The sequence below is a fragment of the Ovis aries genome, chromosome 7, assembly GCF_016772045.2.
Source record: "Ovis aries strain OAR_USU_Benz2616 breed Rambouillet chromosome 7, ARS-UI_Ramb_v3.0, whole genome shotgun sequence".
Lineage (NCBI taxonomy): Eukaryota > Metazoa > Chordata > Mammalia > Artiodactyla > Bovidae > Ovis > Ovis aries.
The window spans coordinates 82,354,344-82,375,768 of NC_056060.1; the positions used below are offsets into that span (position 1 = coordinate 82,354,344).

The 21,425-nt window shown below is 40.9% G+C and overlaps 1 protein-coding gene across 6 annotated transcripts in view; it reads right to left on the minus strand.

Annotated features, from left to right (window-relative positions):
* Positions 1-21,425, minus strand: part of DPF3 (double PHD fingers 3) — a 288,441-nt gene that overhangs the window by 152,137 nt on the left and 114,879 nt on the right. For all 6 annotated transcript variants that reach the window (XM_012181974.4, XM_060418247.1, XM_060418248.1 and 3 more), the window contains exon 2: positions 20,594-20,754. In XM_012181974.4, the coding sequence (XP_012037364.1) occupies positions 20,594-20,754 (161 nt within the window). The remainder of the gene's footprint in view (positions 1-20,593; positions 20,755-21,425) is intronic.

Below are 21,425 nucleotides of genomic sequence, written 5' to 3' on the forward strand. Positions count from 1 at the left end.
CTGCTCCATATCCCAGAACTGGTCCCGTAAAATCCCTCCTCATCTTGGATGAGCAATTCCTTATCCAGGCTGAAGCCAAAAATCACCTGGAGAACTTACTAACACCAATGCCCCAAACCATGCCAGAGGGTGGGGAGCGGGGGGGAACTGAACACCTCTTTGTTTTAACACACTTTATAGACTGTCATAATATCTGACAAAGAAACCCTGAATGTCTAAGCACCAAAGAGTTACTACTTGGATGTTCCTTCTGATGTACCAAGACCAGTCTAATCATTTTTCCAGTAGGTTCCCAAGGTTTCCTGTATTTTTCCCAAGCCATTATCATTAACTGCTTGCTTACTAGACTGTCATCCCCACCGGTTTAATAAGATGCATGGTGGCAGGAGTCATGTCCATCTCAAGTATCCCCAAAGCTTAGCACAGTGCCTGGCATTCTCAACCAGAATGGTTGAGTTTCAGAAACACAGGAAGTGGATGACCCTTGGCTCCTGCTGTTTCTGACTCCAGGAGACTCCTCCACCCGCCTCCAAACCATCCAAGAGGGACCTGTTGCACTGAACACAGAACCCACCCCACCCACCCCAAGAAGGGAGTCTCTGTGCTGTTGGCTCCTTCTTGCCCCACAGGCTGCTTCCCTGGTATTTCCACTCTGACTAAAAACGGGTCCGTGAAAAGGAACTGGTCCTGACCAGCACACTCTAAAAGGTCTAAGTGACTGTAGATCAAAACCATTAGCCCTTGTCCAAGTCCTCCACCCTCCCTGAGGCTGCCATCACCACACTGCCTGGTCAGTGGCCTCGGGCCACTCAGCTGCAGGTCCATTCTCCCCGGGGAGTCCACTTTAGGAAGTAGTTTGAATGCCCAGAGAAAGGGACTGTCTTTTCTTCCTTCTGTAACTTTCTCTGATGGATGGAGGAGCCCCACGGTGCAGAGGATGAGCACGAGTCCTCATACCCCCATTCGAGTCACCTTGGGAATCTCACCATATCTCTCTGAGCCTGCCTCCTCGCCTTAGGATAAAGGTGGTAATAATACCTGCCTTACAAGGACTGTTGGGGGATTAGCTTATATTCAAGAGGAAGCTCTTTATAGCCATGAAGTCTCATACAGACATCAGTTCTTAATTATCAGGAGTTAGCTGACTTAGACGAGCGCGGACTCTGCCCACGTGGCCCCATCTGGCATGACATGACTGCTCTTTGCTCCTCTAGCCAAAAGGGGGGCAACGGGCTCCCCTTTGATGCCTGCTTCAACTCCTATCAACAAGCAAATGCCCCCAAGAGCTCTCTCAGGGCTCCCGCCCCCTTCCTTACCCTCCTCCCTGGGCTGACAAGCACCAGGGTGCCTTTATAGGGCCAACACGTTCAGCCCTCGAGTTCCACTTACACAGGGATGAGCAGAGCCCCGTGAGAGTTATGTTGTTTATCTCATTAGAACAGGAGGCACATAACTCAAAGCCCATGTGTCTGTGTGGTAGATGGAGGAGGGGGTGGGGAAGAAGGAGGCACAGCTGCAGCCGGGGAAATTAACCTGAAGGCGGAAGTCTGGGGATGGGGGAAATGAGATGGATCTAGAGGAGAGGAAGGCAGGAGACAAGAGGGGTGACCAGCCTTCCCAGTAACCAAGACCACAGCAACCCCTCCATTCACACACCCCACTGACCAAACTGCTCTGCTATTACTTTGAGCTGCAACTCCAGGCACACTTATATACAAGTGTGAGCATGGCAGACACACACATACACACACACCCACTCAGGAACTCACCCACTGGCTGCGGGAAGAACTGGCTCCATAGGAAAATTCAGCAGGATGAGCTGGGTCCCTGCACATGTAAATTGCTTGTCACATGCATGGCCCACATTCAGCAGGTGGATCCTGAGTGTTATGAGCCTCTCTGACAGACACAGCATGAGCCATTAAGAATTCAGAAGATGAAATGGGATGGGAATAGATTTGAAAAGAAGAATCAGAATATCTTCCTCTTCCCCAGACCAGAGCTGAGCCGTGGCAGTTCAAGCCCACCCAGAGAAGGGCTCTGCCCACAGCAGCTCAGAGAGTGGCCCGAGGTTCCCTGCTCATTACTTCACGGGACACACTGCCCCGCTGTTGGTCACTGTTGATGTTACAGAGCTTCACCTTGCCCTTATTTGAAATCAACATCTACCTTCCTGTTGTTTATGCCAGTTTGTCGACCCTTGATCCCAAGAGTGGGTGGTGTCATCTGCATCCCAAATGCCCATCCCACCCACCTGCTTGGGTTCAGAGGAGAGCCAGCTGAGAGAACAAAGAACTAGAGGGCAACAAGAGTTAAGGAAAGAGGTGGTGGCAACACCTGCCCGAGAGCCTGGGACTCTCCACCAAGACAGGGCGTCAGAACTACAGAAGTTGGTATTGAGAAGGGGTCCAGCCCAATCCTTCCAAGCCAGAATAGCAGAGATTCACCAAGGCAGCTGTAGTTTGAAAACCTCCCACCTAAGGAACTTGGCACTAGATCAGACCTTACTCGTATTTATTCCCCAAGGCCCACAGATGATGGGTGCACTGTTACTGTTTGTGGCTGAAGATGACAATTTGGACCAAGTCTTCAGAGCTGGAAGGATGAGGAATAAGCCCCAGGTAGAGTTTGAGAGGCAGGGAAGATGTATTTCCCAAGCACGTACAGCTGTGTGGTGACGCAGCTCTTATTTAAGAGCTGCCTGGATCTCATGGACCGTCTCTTGAGTAAAGCATTCCTGAACCATCCCAGGCCACAGTGCCTTTTCTCTTCCCTGAAAGTCTGGAGAACTGGGTACCTGGCACTTCATGCCAGCACCCAGCATGGCTCTCTATCTGGCTAGCCAAACATCCCCTTCCAGCCTCCCCTCCTACTCTTCTTGGGAGCTCCTCTCTAACATTCAAGTTCAGTGTCCCATGCGACAGGACTGCCTGGGCAAGGTAGACCTCAAATCCAGAAAGTTGCCTGCTTCTTCTGGCCCAGAGGTCTCCCCGAAGTCCCTCACTGGTCCCATCACACTCAAAGCCTGACACAGCGGAACTTGCCTTGTGCCCCAGTAGTCGCAGCTTTGCCTTCCAGTGCAGAGGTGCAGGCTCATTCCCTGGTTGGGGAGCTAAAATTTCACACCCATGCCTTGTGGCCAAGAAGCCAAAACATAAAACAGAAGCAAAATTGTAACAAAATCAACAAAGTCTTTTATACACAATGGAGTATTACTCAGCCGTTAAAAAGAATTCATTTGAATCAGTTCTGATGAGATGGATGAAACTGGAGCCGATTATACAGAGTGAAGTAAGCCAGAAAGAAAAACACCAATACAGTATACTAACACATATATATGGAATTTAGGAAGATGGCAATGACGACCCTGTATGCAAGACAGGGAAAGAGACACAGATGTGTATAACGGACTTTTGGACTCAGAGGGAGAGGGAGAGGGTGGGATGATTTGGGAGAATGACAGTCTAACATGTATACTATCATGTAAGAATTGAATCGCCAGTCTATGTCTGACGCAGGATGCAGCATGCTTGGGGCTGGTGCATGGGGATGACCCAGAGAGATGTTATGGGGAGGGAGGTGGGAGGGGGGTTCATGTTTGGGAACGCATGTAAGAATTAAAGATTTTAAAATTTAAAAAATAAAAAACTAAAAAAAAAAAAATCTTATAAACAAAAAAATAATACCTAGCACAGGACAGTAGCTAACATTCACTGAGCTCTTAGTCTGTTCCAGGCTAGCACCTCACAGTCACAGCTATCCTACTGTAACAACAAGCCTACGAGACATTTAAAGGATGAGGACAGTAGGGTTGACAGTGCTTGACTGGTACAGGGCCACACAGCTCGTAATGGCAGCCTAGTCCTCAGCCCACACTCAGAACCTCTCCACTATCACTGAGCCAGTCCATTGCCGGTCCATACGCAGCAGGCTTGAAACACAGAGCTCCCATTGCCAAAACACTCAGGAAAAGGACTCTGGCCCTCCTCCCCACCCTCATCAAGCCACTTCTTGTGGAATTTATTTCTCCTTTCCTATCACATCACCAACTAAAATTTCTCATGGGGAAATGCCTCTTGGTAATACAAAAACATTATAGTAGAGTATATAAAATGTGCAGAGAATCAGATACTGACTAGGACATTCTTTCTAAACTTGTCAGAAATTTTTACAGTATCAATATTATAACATGAAACAGGAGCTTAGAAGTTATTGAATCTGATTCTTACCAGACATAAGAATTGCCTCTACACTATCCCTGACTTGAGTCTCCACTCTGGCCTCTGTTTCAATAATTCTAGTCCTTACCCTTCCATGAAGCAGTTTCCTATGCTGTTGAAATATTTTATTGTTAGAAATATGCCTACCAATCTCAGCCACCACTGGTGAGAATGCAAAAGGGCTCAACCCTCTGTCTGAGTTTCTGGTGGCTCAGACAGTGAAGAATCCACCTGCCACGCAGGAGACACACATTTAGTCCCTGAGTGGGGAAGATCCCCTGGAGAAAGAAATGGTTACCCACTCCTGTATTCTTGCCTGGAGACGTCCATGGATAGAAGACCCTGGCAGGCTACAGCCCATGGAGTCGCAAACAGTAGGACATGACTGAGCAACTAACTATGAAAGAGAATTCAGCATATCTAGCGAAACCACAGACATGTTGCCCTTTGACCCAGCAATTCCACTTCCATGAATCTCTATCACAGATTCACACACAAAAATATAAAAATATGCATTCATCATGGTATATTCAATACTAGAAAAAAATGTGAAAGCAATCCAACGTCCATTATAGGGACCTGATTGAATAAATAATAGTATAGCCTCATAATGGACTATAATGAAGTTATGGAAAGAAGTGAAGGGAGGAGATAGAGGGAGCAGGGGAGTATACACTGCAATGGAATATGTCATTAAGTGAAAAACGTAAGGTAGAGAATAGTGTGCATATTATATTATCATTTCTTTAACAAATGGGGATATATACACACACAGATGTATACATACTGTGTTTTTACATGGGTTTTTTCTTAATGGAGAGAAAAACCAAAAACTATTTTTTAAAGTTACTTACAGATAGAACAAAAATAATAATAATAACAATAGTAACAAGAAGAAAAGAAAGTTGTCTTTTCTTAGAAAAGGAAAAGAAAATAGAGGAAAGGAACAGGATAAAAGAACAGAGATAGAAGAGGGCTAAACTCTCTGATTATACCATGCTTTGTAGATTTGACTTTAAAACCAATAAATATTTGATATTATTACAAAGGAAAATTAAAATATAAAAGCAAACTAAGATCACGGCATCTAGTCACATCACTTCACGGCAAATAGATAGGGGAAATAAGGAAACAGTGGCAGATTTTATTTTCTTGGGCTCCAAAATCACTGAAGACAGTGACTACAGTTATGAATTGAAAGACTCTTGCTTCCTGGGAGAAAACTACGACAACCCTAGACAGTATATTAAAAAGCAGAGACATCATTTGGCTGACAAAGGTTCATATAGTCACAGCTATGATTTTTCCAGCAGTCACATATGGATGTAAGAATTGGATCATAAAAAGGCTGAGCACCAAAGAATTGATGCTTTCTTACTGTGGTATTGGAGAAGACCCTTGAGATCCCTTGGACTGCAAGGAGATCAAATCAGTCAATCCTAAAGCAAATCAACCCTGAATATTCATTAGAAGGACTGATGCTGAAGCTGAAGCTCCAATCCTTTGGCCATCTGATGCAAAGTGCCTCCTCACTGGAAAAGACCCTGATGCTGGGAAAGATTGAGGGCAGGAGAAGTGGGTGACAGAGGATGAAATGGTTGGATGGCATCAATGTACATGAATTTGAGCAAACTCTAGGAGATAGTGAAGGACAGGGCAGCCTGGTGTGCTGCAGTCCATGGGGTCACAAACAGCAGGACACACCTTAGTGATTGAACAAGAAAATCAAACATCTGCCTCTGGCTAAGATGCATATCAAGAGCCAGGCTTACCTTCCTACCTGAAGCCAAGATAGGAAAAAAAAGAAACAAGAGTTTTCAAGACACTGGACATCAGGCGATGAAGGATGGTGATCCTTTAGACACTGAAAATGAGCAAGGTGAGCCCTGTGATTGCCCCAGCTTACTTGCTTGGGAGAGTCTCCAGAGCGCAGCACATGGAGGAGGAACATGGGTGGAACTCAGCTGACTTCTTGAGTTGAAGAAAAAGAGCTGAGAGTCTGGGAAGACCAAGGTGACTAGAATTCAAGGAAAAGAATAGTAAACAGGGATTTCTCTGGTGGTCCAGTGGTTAAGAACTTGCCTTCCAATGCAGAGCACGTGAATTCAATCCCTGGTTGGGGAACTAAGATTCCACATGTCGAAGAGCAACTAAGTCCGTGTGCCACAGCAAAAGAAAGCCCGTGTGCCACCATGCAGAGGCCACCATGCAGAGCCCATGTGCTGTGACAAGACCTTGTGCAGCCAAAATTTAAATAAATGAATACACACCTTAAAATAATTAAAACAAAAAAGAACAGCAAACACAAGAAAGCTGCTCAGAGAAAGAACTGTGGAGATACACAAAGGGTCTCCTTCAAGTATTCAGCTCAGTATTGATCGCAGCATACTTGTGAGGAAACTACTAAATGCAAGAGAAGAACCACCTGAAAAAACATAAGTGTGCCTGGTGTGCACTAGGGGCTGGGAACAGTCTGTTCCCACCAGCACATTGGACAAGCCTCATGATTCATGGAGCACTGGGTAGGGTACAGAGAATGGTCTTGCCTTGCTAATGGGGAATTAGCCCTAGATTAAGCACTGTTCAAGTTAAAAGTAAGCCAAGAAAAGATCAAACTGTTTCCAAGTAACTTGACAGTGACCCAAAACAAAGTTCCAGAATATCTATAGAAACAAAAAAATATATACAGTACCCAGCAAGGTAAAATTCACAATGTTGGGCATCCAATTCAAAATTACAAGCCATGTAAAGAAGCTACAAAATGGCCTACAATGGGGGAGTGGGGGGAACCAATTAAAGCCAACCCAGAATTGACAATGATGTTAGAATTAGCAGAAAGACACCAAAACAGTTGTTATTTATATTCCACATGTTTAAAAGCTTAAAACAGTCTGTTTTAAAAGATTCAAATTTAACTTATAAAAATGAAAACTACAATGTGTGAGATTAAAAACATACTGGATGGAATTAAGGTCAGATTAGACATTGGAGAAAAAAAGATTAGAACACTTAAAAACATAGCAATAGAAACTATCTAAAATAAAAATCCATGAGAAAATGAGAATTTTTTAAAAAAAAGCAGAACAGCACAGTGGGACAACTTCAAACAACCTACTATGTGTCTAATTAGCATCCCTAAAGAGAAGAGAGGGAAGAAAAAATATTTGTAGAAACAGGGCTGGATATTTTCACAGTCTGATGAAAACTATAAACCTGCAGTTCCAACAGAACTAAGTATAAGAAGCATGAGAAAAACTGTAGCAATGTACATCATAATCAGAATTGCTCAAAAACATTGATAAAGAGAAAACATTAAAAGCAGCCAGAGAAAAGAGCTCTATTACAAATAAAGGAACAAAGATAAGGATGATTTCTCATGAGAAACTCTGCAAGCAAGAAAACAGTAGTTCAATCATTGTAATACTGAAAAGGAAAAAAGAAACGTGTCAATTTAGAGACTATACTTGGCAAAAATAACTTTTAAAAAACTAAGGCAAGCTAAAGATACTTTCAGATACATAAAAGTTGAAAGAATTCATCATCAACAGGCTTAGACTACAAGAAATGTTAAAAGAAAAACTTTAGGCAGAAGGAAATTGATCCTAGATCTAATTAAGGATCTACACAAAGAAATAAAGAACATTAGAAATGACTTTTAGTATATCAGTAATCATATAAGAAGTTTTTCTTATTATTCAAAATTCTTTGAAAGATGTGGACTAAACAAAATAATCACAATGTAATATGAGGTTTACACCAAAATGTATGACAGCATTTGCACAAAGGTCAATAGTCAATACTTCTATGTTAAAGTACCCTTGTATTAGTTTCCAAATGCTGCTGCTGTAAAGCATCACCACAGAGAGTCTTAAAACAATATGAATTTATTATTTTACAATTCCAGAGGTCAGAATTCCCAAATTAGTCTTACTGAATGAGCTAACAACACGGTGTGAGCAGAACTGCATGCCTTCAGGAGGCTCTGAGGGAGAGCCTACTTCCTTGCCTTTGCAGACTTCTGGATGCCACTTACACTCGTTGGATGGCGGCCCCTTCCTCTGCCGCATCGCCTCAGCTTCCGCTTCTGCTGTCACATGTCCCACTCTGACTCTGACCATCCTGCCCCCTCTTTTAAAGACCCTTATGATTACATCTGGGCCCATTTGAATAATCTAGGGTAAGCTCTCTATATCAAGTTCATTAACTTAATCACATTAACAAAGTCCTTTTTTGCCATGTAAAATAACATGTTCACAGGTTCCAGGGATTAAGCTACGTGCATCTTTGGGGTCAGTCGGTCACTTCAGTCGCTCAGTCGTGTCCGACTCTCTGCGACCCCAGGAATCTCAGCACGCCAGGCCTTCCTGTCCATCACCATCTCCTGGAGTTCACTCAAACTCACGTCCATCGAGTCAGTGATGCCATCCACCCATCTCATCCTCTGTCGTCCCCTTTTCCTCCTGCCCCCAATCCCTCCCAACATCAGTCTTTTCCAATGAGTCAACTCTTCGCATGAGGTGGCCAAAGTACTGGAGCTTCAGCTTTAGCATCATTCCTTCCAAAGAACACCCAGGATTGATCTCCTTTAGAATGGACTGGTTGGATCACCTTGCAGTACAAAGGACTCTCAAGAGTCTTCTCCAACACCACAGTTCAGAAGCATCAATTCTTCGGCGCTCAGCTTTCTTCACAGCCCGACTCTCACATCCATACATGACCATAGCCTTGACTAGATGGACCTTTGTTGGCAAAGTAATGTCTCTGCTTTTGAATATGCTATCTAGGTTGGTCATAACTTTTCTTCCAAGGAGTAAGCATCTTTTAATTTCATGGCTGCAGTCACCACCTGCAGTGATTTTGAAGCCCCAAAAAATAAAGTCTGACACTGTTTCCACTGTTTCCCCATCTATTTCCCATGAAGTGATGGGACCAGACGCCATGATCTTCATTTTCTGAATGTTGAGCTTTAAGCCAACTTTTTCACTCTCCTCTTTCACTTTCATCAAGAGGCTTTTTAGTTCCTCTTCACTTTCTGCCATAAGGGTGGTGTCATCTGCATATCTGAGGTTATTGATATTTCTCCCAGCAATCTTGATTCCAGCTTGTGCTTCTTCCAGCCCAGCATTTCTCATGATGTACTCTGCATATAAGTTAAATAAGCAGGGTGACAATATACAGCCTTGGTGTACTCCTTTTCCTATTTGGAACCAGTCTGTTGTTCCATGTCCAGTTCTAACTGTTGCTTCCCGACCTGCATATCGGTTTCTCAAGAGGCAGGTCAGGTGGTCTGTTATGCCCATCTCTTTCAGAATTTTCCACAATTTATTGTGATCCACACAGTCAAAGGCTTTGGCATAGTCAATAAAGCAGAAATAGATGTTTTTCTGGGACTCTCTTGCTTTTTCTATGATCCAGTGGATGTTGGCAATTTGATCTCTGGTTCCTCTGCCTTTTCTAAAACCAGCTTGAACATCTGGAAGTTCACATTTCCAAGGCAAACCATTCAATATCTCAGTAATCCAAGTCTATGCCCCAACCAGTAATGCTGAAGAAGCTGAAGTTGAACGGTACTATGAAGACCTACAAGACCTTTTAGAACTAACGCTCAAAAAAGATGTCCTTTTCATTATAGGGGACTGGAATGCAAAAGTAGGAAGTCAAGAAACACCTGGGGTAACAGGCAAATTTGGCCTTGGAATGCGGAATGAAGCAGGGCAAAGGCTAATAGAGTTTTGCCAAGAGAATGCACTGGTCATAGCAAATACTCTCTTCCAACAAAACAAGAGAAGACTCTACACATGGACATCACCAGATGGTCAACACCGAAATCAGATTGATTATATTCTTTGCAGCCAAAGATGGAGAAGCTCTATACAGTCAGCAAAAACAAGACCGGGAGCTGACTGTGGCTCCGATCATGAGCTCCTTATTGCCAAATTCAGACTTAAATTGAAGAAAGTAGGGAAAACTGCTAAACCATTCAGGTATGACCTAAATCAAATCCCTTATGATTATACAGTGGAAGTGAGAAATAGATTTAAGGGCCTAGATCTGATAGATAGAATGCCTGATGAACTATGGACTGAGGTTCATGACATTGTACAGGAGACAGGGATCAAAACCATCCCCATGGAAAAGAAATGCAAAAAAGCAAAATGGCTATCTGGGGAGGCCTTACAAATAGCTATGAAAAGAAGAGAGGCAAAAGGCAAAGGAGAAAAGGGAAGATATAAGCATCTGAATGCAGAGTTCCAAAGAATAGCAAGAAGAGATAAGAAAGCCTTCCTCAGTGATCAATGCACAGAAATATAGGAAAACAACAGAATGGGAAAGACTAGAGATCTCTTCAAGAAAATTAGAGACACCAAGGGAACATTTCATGCAAAGATGGGCTCGATAAAGGACAGAAATTGTATGGACCTAACAGAAGCAGAAGATATTAAGAAGAGGTGGCAAGAATACACAGAAGAACTGTACGAAAAAGATCTTCACGACCCAGATAATCATGATGGTATGATCAGTCACCTAGAGCCAGGCATCCAGGAATGTGAAGTCAAGTGGGCCTTAGAAACATCACTACAAACAAAGCTAGTGGAGGTGATAGAATTCCAGTGGAGCTATTTCAAATCCTGAAAGATTATGCTGTGAAAATGCTGCACTCAATATGCCAGCAAATTTGGAAAACTCAGCAGTGGCCACAGGACTGGAAAAGGTCAGTTTTCATTCCAATCCCAAAGAAAGGCAATGCCAAAGAATGCTCAAACTACCGCACAATTGCACTCATCTCACACGCTAGTAAAGCAATGCTCAAGTCTTTGGGGTAGGATAGTATTATTCTGTTTACCAGCATACTATTGTAGAGTCCTTACACTATTCACCAAGCAGTATAATATCACTTGAAGGTAAACTATAATTAGTTAAATATGCATACCATAAACACCAAGCAAACATTAAAATAACAAAAGAAAGAATTTTAGTTAATAAGCCAAAAAAATGAGAGAAAATGGAGTCAAAAAAATTTAATTAATCCCTGAAAGAAAATGAGAAAAAAGGAAACAAACAGATGGATAAATAGGAAAAAATAGCGAAATGATTTTTTATAGTTAGAATTTAAACCTAACTATAAAAATAATCACATTAAATTTAAATGGTCTAAATACCCAAATTAACAAAACAAAGATCATCAAATTACATTTAAAAAGCAAGACATAGCCAAATACTACCTATTAAAAAATCTACTTTTAACATAAAGTCTCAAATAGGTTAAAAGTAAAAGATGAAAAAAATACACCATATTAATGCTAATCAAAGTAGAATTGGAATGGTTATATTAATATTAGAGAAAGCAAATTCCAAAATAAAGAATATTAACAGATTTCAAGGGTCATTACAAAATGACAAAGCAATCAATTTATCAAGAGAACATGATAATCCTAAATGTTTATGTATCTAATAATAGAGTTTCAAAATATATGGAGCAAAAACTAAAAGAATCACCAGATGAAATAGTAAAACTCACAATTACAGTCAGAAATTTCAATTTACTCTCTTGATAATTTACAGAACAAATATAAAAATTGATAAGAATGTAGAAAATTTGAACAGTACTATCAATAACTTGATTTAATTGATATCTATAGGACATTTCAACTAACAACAGGAAAATACACATTCTTTTCCAGATTAAAGAGAACACTTATCCATGACAGGCCATATTCTGGGCCATAAAACAAGTCTCAGTAAATTTAAAAGGATCCAAGTCATACAGAGCATTCTCTGACCATATGGTATTAAAGTAGAAATAAATAAAAGGCATATCTCTGGAAAATCTCCCAACTGTTTGGAAACTAAATAACATACTTCTAAATAATTTATGGACAAAGAAGAAATAAAATGGGAAATTAGAAAACATTTCAATTCAATAAAGTGAAAACAATACCAAAATTTATGAAATGAGGCTAAAGAATGAGCTAAACTCTCATTCTTAGGGAGAAATTATATTACAAAAGAAGAAAGACTGCAAATCATTGACTTCAGTTTCTACTTTGAGAAATAAGCAGAAGAGCAAATTAAATCCAAAGTAGAATAGAAGAAAGGAAAACTACAGATCAGAACAGAAACTGTAAAATATAAAACAGAAAAATTTGAGAAAATCACTTCCACCAAGAGCTATTTCTTTCAAGAAATCAATAAAATTGATAAACCTTTCATCAGACTGATCAGATGAAAGAAAAAATTCAAATTTACCAATAAAAGGAATAACAGAGGATATACCACAACAGATCCTACACATAATAAAAAGATACTACAACAACAGTATGAACAATCTTATGCAACTCATTTTGCATAACTTAGATGAGATGGACATGTCCCTTTAAGTCACAAACTACCAAGGCTCGCTGAAGATGAAATAGCCTGAATAGCCCTATATATCTATTAAAGAACTTAAATTTAGGACTTCCCTAGTGGCACAGTGGTTAAGAATCCACCTGCCAGTGCAAGGGAGACAGGTTCTATCCCTGGTCCGGGAAAATTCCACATGCTGCCAAGCAACTAAGCCCATGTGCTACAACTACTCAGCCCAAGTGCCACTGCTATTAAGAGCCGTGCACTCTGGGGCCTGGAAGCCACAGCTACGGAGCCTGCATGCTGCAGCTACTAGTATCAATTCTACATAACTAATATCAGTTCTACATATAAATCCTTCCAGAAAACTGAAAAGGAGAGAATATTTCCCAACTCATTAAATGAAGCCAACACCATCCAAATACCTAAACCAGACAGAGACACAACAAGGAGAAGAAAAAAAAACCTATAGACTAACATCTGTCATAAAGATAGATGCAAAAGTTCTAATTAAACTTTAGCAAAGTGAATCTGCCAATATATAAAAAGGATAACATGTCATGACAAAGCAGGATTTATCCTAGAAATGCAATGTTAGTTTAACATTCAAAAATCAGTCAGTATAATTCATCATATTAACAATTAACAAAAGCAAAATCACATAATCATCTCAATAGACTCAGCAAAATCAACTGACAAAACCAATACCAAATACTGATTTAAATAACTGTCAAAGTAGAGATAGGAGCATCCTCGATTTGATAAAGAGCAACTATAAAGAACCTACATCTGGGACTTTCCTGGCAGTCCAGTGGTTAAGACTCCATGCTTTCACTGCAAGGGGCCAGCGTTAGATCCATGGTTGGGGAATTAAGATCCTACATGCCGTGTGGTACAGCAAAAAAAAAAAAACACAACTACAGCTAGCATCATACTTAGAGATGAAAGAACGAATGCGCTCACCTTAGGATCAGGAACAACAAAAGGATGTTCACTCTTACCACGTTTACTTAATATTGTCCTGGACATTCCAGTAGAATACTCGTTATTTTGCATAGATAGTACTTGTCGTTTTACATAGACAATATGTTACTTTACATAGACAAGTAAAATAAATAAAGCTTTGTTCATTCACTAGCATAATCAACTACAGAGAAAATGCTATGCAATCTATAGAAAGCTACCAGAATAAATGAGTATAGCAATAAATGAGTTATAGGACACAAGTGAATACACAAAAATAACTGCATTTCTGTACACTAGCAAAGAAAAACCAGAAAATTTAAATTTTAAAAATCTATTTATAATATCATCAAAAATATTAAGTATATAGAGATAAACCTGACAAAAATGTGAAAGACCTGTACACTGAAAACTAAAAGTGATTGATCAGAAAAATTAAAAAGAATAATACTAAATGGGGAGATACATTATATCCATGGGTTAGAAGATTCAACATTAAGAAATGTCAGTTTTCCCCAAGTTGATCTAGAGACTCCACACAATCTCAATCAAAATTCCATGTGTTTTGTAGAAACTGACAAACTGATTATAAAATTCCTATGGAAGCACAAAGAACCTAGAGTAGCCAAAACAACTTCAAAACAGGTCTTGAATCTAATATATATAAAGAACTATCTATTTTCATTTATAAGAAAACCAACAAACAACCCAATTTTAAAATAGTCTAAGGGTTTGAACATTTTACCAAAGGATGGTAAAATAAGCACATATAAAGATCTTCAACATCATTAATTAGGGAAATACGAAGTAAAACCACAATGAGATACCACTGTATAAAACTAAGAATAGCTAAAACTTTAAAAAGTTGACCACACCAAGTGTTAGTGAGAATATAAAGGAACTGGAACTCTTGTACATTGTTGGGGTGGATATAAAATCATACAACCACTTTGAAAAACAGCCTGACAGTTTCTTGAAAGGTAAAATACAGACCTTCCTTATAGCCAGTATACTCCTAGGTACTTTACCAAGGAGAAATGAAAGTATATGTCCATGTGAAGGCCTACACACAAATGTTCACAGCAGCTCTATTCATAACAGCCAAAAACTAAGAACAAATCAAAACGTCCACCAACAGAGGAATAAACTGTGATGTAGCCATATAATAGAATATTACTCAGCATAAACAACAAATAAATCATTGATGCATGCTAGAGCATGGATGATTTCAAAATAATTATGCTGAGTGAAAGAAGTCAGGACCCTATCCACCAGTCACCAAAAAAAGAAGTACATACTGTATGATTCTAGTAGAGAAAGCATGACTGGGGCTTGGGAGAGATGAAAGATAGAGGGAGGAGGAAGAAAAGGGGGGATGGATTACAAGTGACACAGGGAAGCTTTAGGGAGTCACGGATATGTTCATTATATTGATTGTGGTGATGGTTTCACAGGTATATACATGTTAAAACTTATCAAATTGCACATGTTAAATATGTGCAGATTGCTGTATGTCAGTTATAATTCAATAGAGCTGTTAACTTTTTTTTTTTTTTTTAAATAAAAAAAGCAACCCAGGGACTTCTGCTTCTGGAAAGATAGAGTAGATGTACTCTCCCATATTCCTCCCATTAAGCCCAACTAAAACTCCTAGACATTGTTTGTACAACAAAAATAAGATACTGGAAGGTAAAGAGAATGACCAGCTAGGGACTTTCAGACCCAAGAAATGACAGGGCAGCAAGTTTTGGGCATTTGTTTGTTTTGTTTTATACAAGCCAGACTGAGTTGTAGAAAAGCTGATTATCCAGAAACACCAACAAACGTAGACCCAAAAAGCCCCAAGAAAATCCTGCTCTCTCTAGCTGAAGGACCAGGGAAGAGCCAGCCCAGCAGGACATCCTAATATCCTTGCTGGTTTAGTGTCAGAGGAGGGCAAGTGACACTCCATGGCGTCAGTGGAGGCTGTATAGGGACCAGTAATAAGGCATGCTTCCTCCTCCCAACTAGGGTGGCATTGGTGAAGGCTTAGTGGGGAGTCTGAACTCCCACCTCCACCCAGCAATAATGAGGTACTCCTCCCTGCTGGGGTGTCAACAGAGACTGAACGGGGACCCTGGACTTCCACATCCATCCGACAGTAACAAGGAGCACCTCTCTTCTCCTGTCGGCACAGCGTCAGAGGAGGTGTGTGAAAATAGATTTAAGTGACATCTGGAGTCTCACAACATTACAGCCAAAATGTCCAGGATTCAATCAAAATCAGTCCTATGAAGAACCAAGAACGTCTCAGCTTGAGTGAGAAAAGACAACAGACACCAACACCGAAACACCACCGCTTGGTAGAACTGCCTGAGAAGAGTTTTAAAGTCACCATCACAAGAATGTTCCAAACAAATCATTGTTGGCGCCTGAGACAAATGGAAAACTACAAAGTCCCACAAAGAAATAGAAGATATAAAGAAGAACCAAATGGAGATTTTAGAGCTGAAAAAGATGGTAACGGGAACAAAACAGACCCTCAGTGAAAGGGCTTAACAGCAGAATGGATAGAACAGATAGAAGAAGTTATGAACCTGGAGAGAATATAACAGAGGTGACCCAATAGACTTGAAAAAAAGGAAGGAAGGAGGAGGGGAAGAAGGAAGATGCAGAGAGAAGGGAGCCTGGGGGACTTCTGAGTCTATAACAAAAGATTTAACATTTTGAAGTCCCAGAATTTTCTTTCCTAGTGGAATCCCAGAAAAAGAAGGCAAAAAGAGTGACACTAAAACTTATAATCAAAGAAATAATGGTTGAAAAATTTCCAAATTTGACAAAAAAAAAAAAAAATATATATATATATATACCTACAGATTCAAGAAGCTGAGCAAATTCTGAAAAGGATAAACTCAAAGAAATCTACACCAAGACATATCAAAATCAAATTTCTGAAAACTAACAAACAAAAGCTTTCAAAATCAATGAGAGAAAAATGACACCTCACTTTCAAGAGAAAATAATTTCAATGATGGCAGATTTCTCATCACAAACTACTGAGGCTGAAAGGAAGAAGGAAGACAATTTTTAATTGTTAAAATAAAAGGACTATCATCCCAGAATTTTATATCCAACAACAAAATAAATGTCCTTCAGGAATGAAGGGTGAAATTCCCTGGTGGCCCAGTGGTTAGGACCCTATGCGTCACTGCAGGGGGCACAGGTTTGATCCGTGATCAGGGAACTAAGATCTCATATCTTGTGTTCAGTTCAGTTCAGTTCAGTCGCTCAGTCATGTCCGACTCTTTGCGACCCCATGAATCGCAGCACGCCAAGCCTCCCTGTCCATCACCAGCTCGCGGAGTTCACTCAGATTCACGTCCATCAAGTACAGCATGGCCAAAAACAAATACAAAAGAAAAAAAGGAATAACAGGAAAATCAAGACACTGTCAGAAGAAGGAAAACTAAGAGTTGTTTCTATCAGACCTACTTTAAAAGAATGGTTAAAGAAAACACTTAATCAGAAAGGAATTATAAAAGCAGGCATCTTGGGGCATCAGAAAGAAAGAAGCAACGGCAAAAGAGCAAAGATATGAGTGAACGCAATAGACGCTTCTCTTAAGGTTTCTAAATTATGTTTGGCAGTTGAAGTGAAAATTAGAAGCCTGCCTGATGTGGTTTTCAATGTATGTGGAGGAAATGTTTAAGATGCTATATTACAAATGCAAGAGGGTAAAGGGACTTAAATGAAGAGAGGAGAGGCGGGTATGACTATCAAAGGGCAGGACGAGGAAGATCTTTGTGGTGATGGAATAGTTTTGTATCTCAATTGTGGTGGTGGTTCCATAAATCTCTACATGTGATAAAATGGCACAGAGCTACCCACATACATGTCAGCAGTGTCACTTTTCTGGTTTTGATATTGTGCGATAATTCACAAGATCTATCCCTTAGGAGAAACTGGGTGAAGGGCACAAGGGGCTCTCTCTGCACTACGTTTACAACTTCCCATCTATCTACAATTATTTCAAGATAAAAAGTTAATTTTAAAAAGACAAGGTAATTACATAAAATTTAAAAAAAAAAAACAGTAAAACCTAATAAGTGAAAGCAAAAATGAAACAAATAAATCCAACTATGTATTGAGTTAGTACCTCAAACACACTGAGGAACTATTTCAAGTGACCTTAAAACACAGTAATTTGACTCTACATCCTTAATAGGAAATATGCTAAAGACAACAAAAAAAACTGCAAAGAAAGAAATAAAAACTTATACCATTTCAGTCACCTTATTGCTGGTAGTCTCATTTTATTCTGATATTGTTGTGGGTCTATTGCAAAAACTATGCTGGCATCATAAAGAGCCAGTATTCTTTTCAGTGTGGGAGAGAGGAGATAGAGAATGAAGATAGTTAAGTTAAAACTGGGTAAAACTGAATTGAATGGGCTATATCAGTAAATTTAACAATGTGTTTTCTCTTAAAAAGAGAAACAAGAAAAAAGAAACAAGAAATCATATTTCTTAGTTCTGCTCACTGAAAAGTCCTAGAATCAACAACCAGCCCAGGAGCAACAGGCGCCACCAGACCATAGTCTCCAAATAATAGTCTTACAAAGAGGAAATGGGGCTTCTTAAAGAAATAGCTGATTCAGGGTCTGGGGCAGGATGTGCACACGATGAGCCTGAAACATCTGTCCCAAATTTAGGATAGCAAGGATGCTGCAGAAACTACTAGGCTGTTTCAGCACACTAACATTGGACATAAACCCTACTGTCCAAAGTGAAAGTGAAAGTCGCTCAGTCGTGTCTGACTGTTTGCGACCCCATGGAATTCTCCAGGCCAGAATACTGGAGTGGGTAGCTGGTCCCTTCTCCAGGGGATCTTCCCAACCCAGGGATCGAACCCAGGTCTCCCACATTGCAGGTGAATTCTTTACCAGCTGAGTCACAAGGGAAGCCCAAGAATACTGGAATGGGTAGCCTATCCCTTCTCCAGCAGATCTTCCCCACCCAGGAATCAAACCGGGGTCTCCTGCATTGCAGGTAGATTCTTTACCAAATGAGCTGTCCAAAGATGGCGGCAATTTAAGCATTGATAAGAATAATAGCTGCAATGGATTAAAATTATCCAATATGTTTAAGTCTGTGGATTCATGATGGTACTCAAGATAATCATAATAACTTTATTGATCATATTTGGAGAATACAAGGGAACCAGCTCATTATTTTGAAAACTGATAACTAAAGGGGGAAAATTGGAGAAGGAAATGGCAACCCACTCCAGTGTTCTTGCCTGGAGAATCCCAGGGACAGAGGAGCCTGGTAGGAGGCCATCTATGGGGTCACACAGAGTCAGACACGACTGAAGCAACTTAGCAGCAGCAGCAGCAAAGGAGGAAAATAATTTATCCATACTTTCATATGTGCACTATACCCCACAATAACGAAAATTTAATAAGGAGATGCTTCTCTTCATACATGATATAGACCTAATAAATGAAGAAATAATGATAGCCTCAAATTGAATGCCACCACTTCTGAACCTTAATAAAATAAAGCATCTAGGCAATTTTCATCAAGGGCTGCTAACATCAATAAAAGAGAAATACCCAGAACCCATGAGGCTCCTGATGAAAGCACACATCACCACTTAGGAACTGTTCTTGCCCCAAAATTGAACCTGAATCTGTTTTTACCAATTCACAGGAATAACACCATGGGGATGCAATCAGAAAATCCAGACTCTGCGAAACCCTACAGAGCAAACAACCCAGTTTCTTCCACAAGTAACAAGTGAGAGAAAGAGAGAGACCTACAGATTTAAAGAGACTTAAGAGACACATCAGCCAAGTTTAATGTAGAGGTCCTATTTGGATCCTGATTTCAATTACACAGAGAAATAAATGTTTAACAAATATTTGGTGCTATTAATGTCTCATTTTTAACTTTGAGTTTTGATAGATATGGCTGGGATGTTTGTTTATGTTCTTACCATTTAGAGATACAGACTGAAAAATTTACAGATGAAATAATATTGCTATCTTGATTTGCTTCAAAATAACCTGGGTTCAAGGAGGAAAGTGGAAGGTGAGTATAAATGAAATGAATGGCTATGAGCTGATCACTGTTGAAGCTGGGTGAACAATACACAGAAATTTACTTTACCCTTCTCTCCACTTTTGCATGGCTTTGAAACCTTTTATAATAATTCTTTTTAATGTACCAATATAGAGCCAGAAAACTGTTAAATTACCTCCCTGATCTCCACCCAGTGGTCTTTATTCTGTTCTCTGAAGCCTAGAAGACTAGTATCACAGTACTAATAATAATAATAACAATAACAGGCAGCATTTTTGGAAAACATACTTTGTTGTTTTGGTTGCTTAATCACTAAGTTGTATCCAACTCTTTTGCAACCCCTGAGCTGTGGCTCACCAGACTCCTCTGTCCATGAGATTTCCCAGGCAAGAATACTGGAGTAGATGGCCATTTTCTTCTTCAGGGGATCTTCCCAACCCAGGGATCGAGCCCGCATCACCTGCATTAGCAGGCAGATTCTTTACCACTGAGCCACCAGGGAAGCCTTAGTACATACACAGGTTATGAGTTTTTATGAAGATTTTCATTTAATCTTGACAAAGTCCTAAAGTAGGAACTATTAGTATCCCCATTTTACAGATGAAGAACCTAAGGGCAAGAGGTTTGATGACAAAGCTCAGCCTCAAACCAAAATCTGACTTCAGATTTCCAGCTTATAACCAGTAAGCTACACCAACACACAGAGTAAAAGGTGACGCAGCTGTCACGGCCTTAGTCTTCCCTTTTAGGGATTAAACCTCCTGAATTCTTTCACTCTGCCCCTTCCCGGCAGTGTGGCTTCAATGTCCCGCATCATCCTCGGGGCATGTGCCAAGAGTTACAGAAGCAGTTGAGTTTCTTGAAAGTATTCCAGGCTCTCTGTACAGCCTGTCCCACCTCCACGCCCACCCAGGCTGCAAGGATTCCTGGACGATCTCAGATCAGCCTGCATCCAGGCTGGGATCCCAAATGTGAGCACATCCCAGGGGTGGCATGGCTCACCTGGGCCTCGATGCCTCTTCTCCATCCAGATGTAGCAGTTGTTCTGGGCCACCCCGGTCTGCGAGTCCAGGAATGGGAGACGCACGCTGCGCTCTGCGCACAGGCGGGAGTTGTAACTCCGGCAGTGTTCAATGGCTTCCTTGTAGAACTGGTCCCCAAGCCTGCAGGGAGACAGAGAGAGGGGGGGCAATGAGGCCAGGGAAACCAGAACACACCCAGAAGGAAACTGAAGTCACCCACCCATCTGCCAGGGAAGCTTTTGCAATTATGAAGACGAAGACAATGGTGGTCAAGAGCTTTGGCAAGCAGCAGAATCCAACTCAGCTTCAGGTCTCCAACAGGTTCTATTTCCTGTACCAAATCCACCAGGGAACTTAGAGACCCCATTAATAAAGAATTTAGGACCCCAAGAATAAACCACCAGTAAAAGTAATATGGGGCTTCCCAGGTGGTGCCAGTGGTAAAGAACCTGCCTGCCAGTGCAAGAGACACAAGAGACTCAGGTTTGATCCCTGGGTCAGGAAGATCCCCTGGAGAAGGGCAACCCACTCCAGTATTCTTGCCTGGAGAACCTCATGGACAGAGGAGCCTGATGGGCTACAGTCCATGGGGCTGCAAAGAGTCGAACACGACTGAAGTGACTTAGCACACGCACAAGAGTAACATGTCCCTGTCCAAGGAAGCATGAGGTCCTCCTCCAGAAAGGAGGTAGCTCTGGTACAACCTTCTGCATGGAGTCTGCTAGTACATCCAGCTTCCAGAGGCCCCTGCCCCTTAACATGCCCCATTAGCCACACTTATTCCTCAGTGGTAACCAGCAAAGACACTCCAG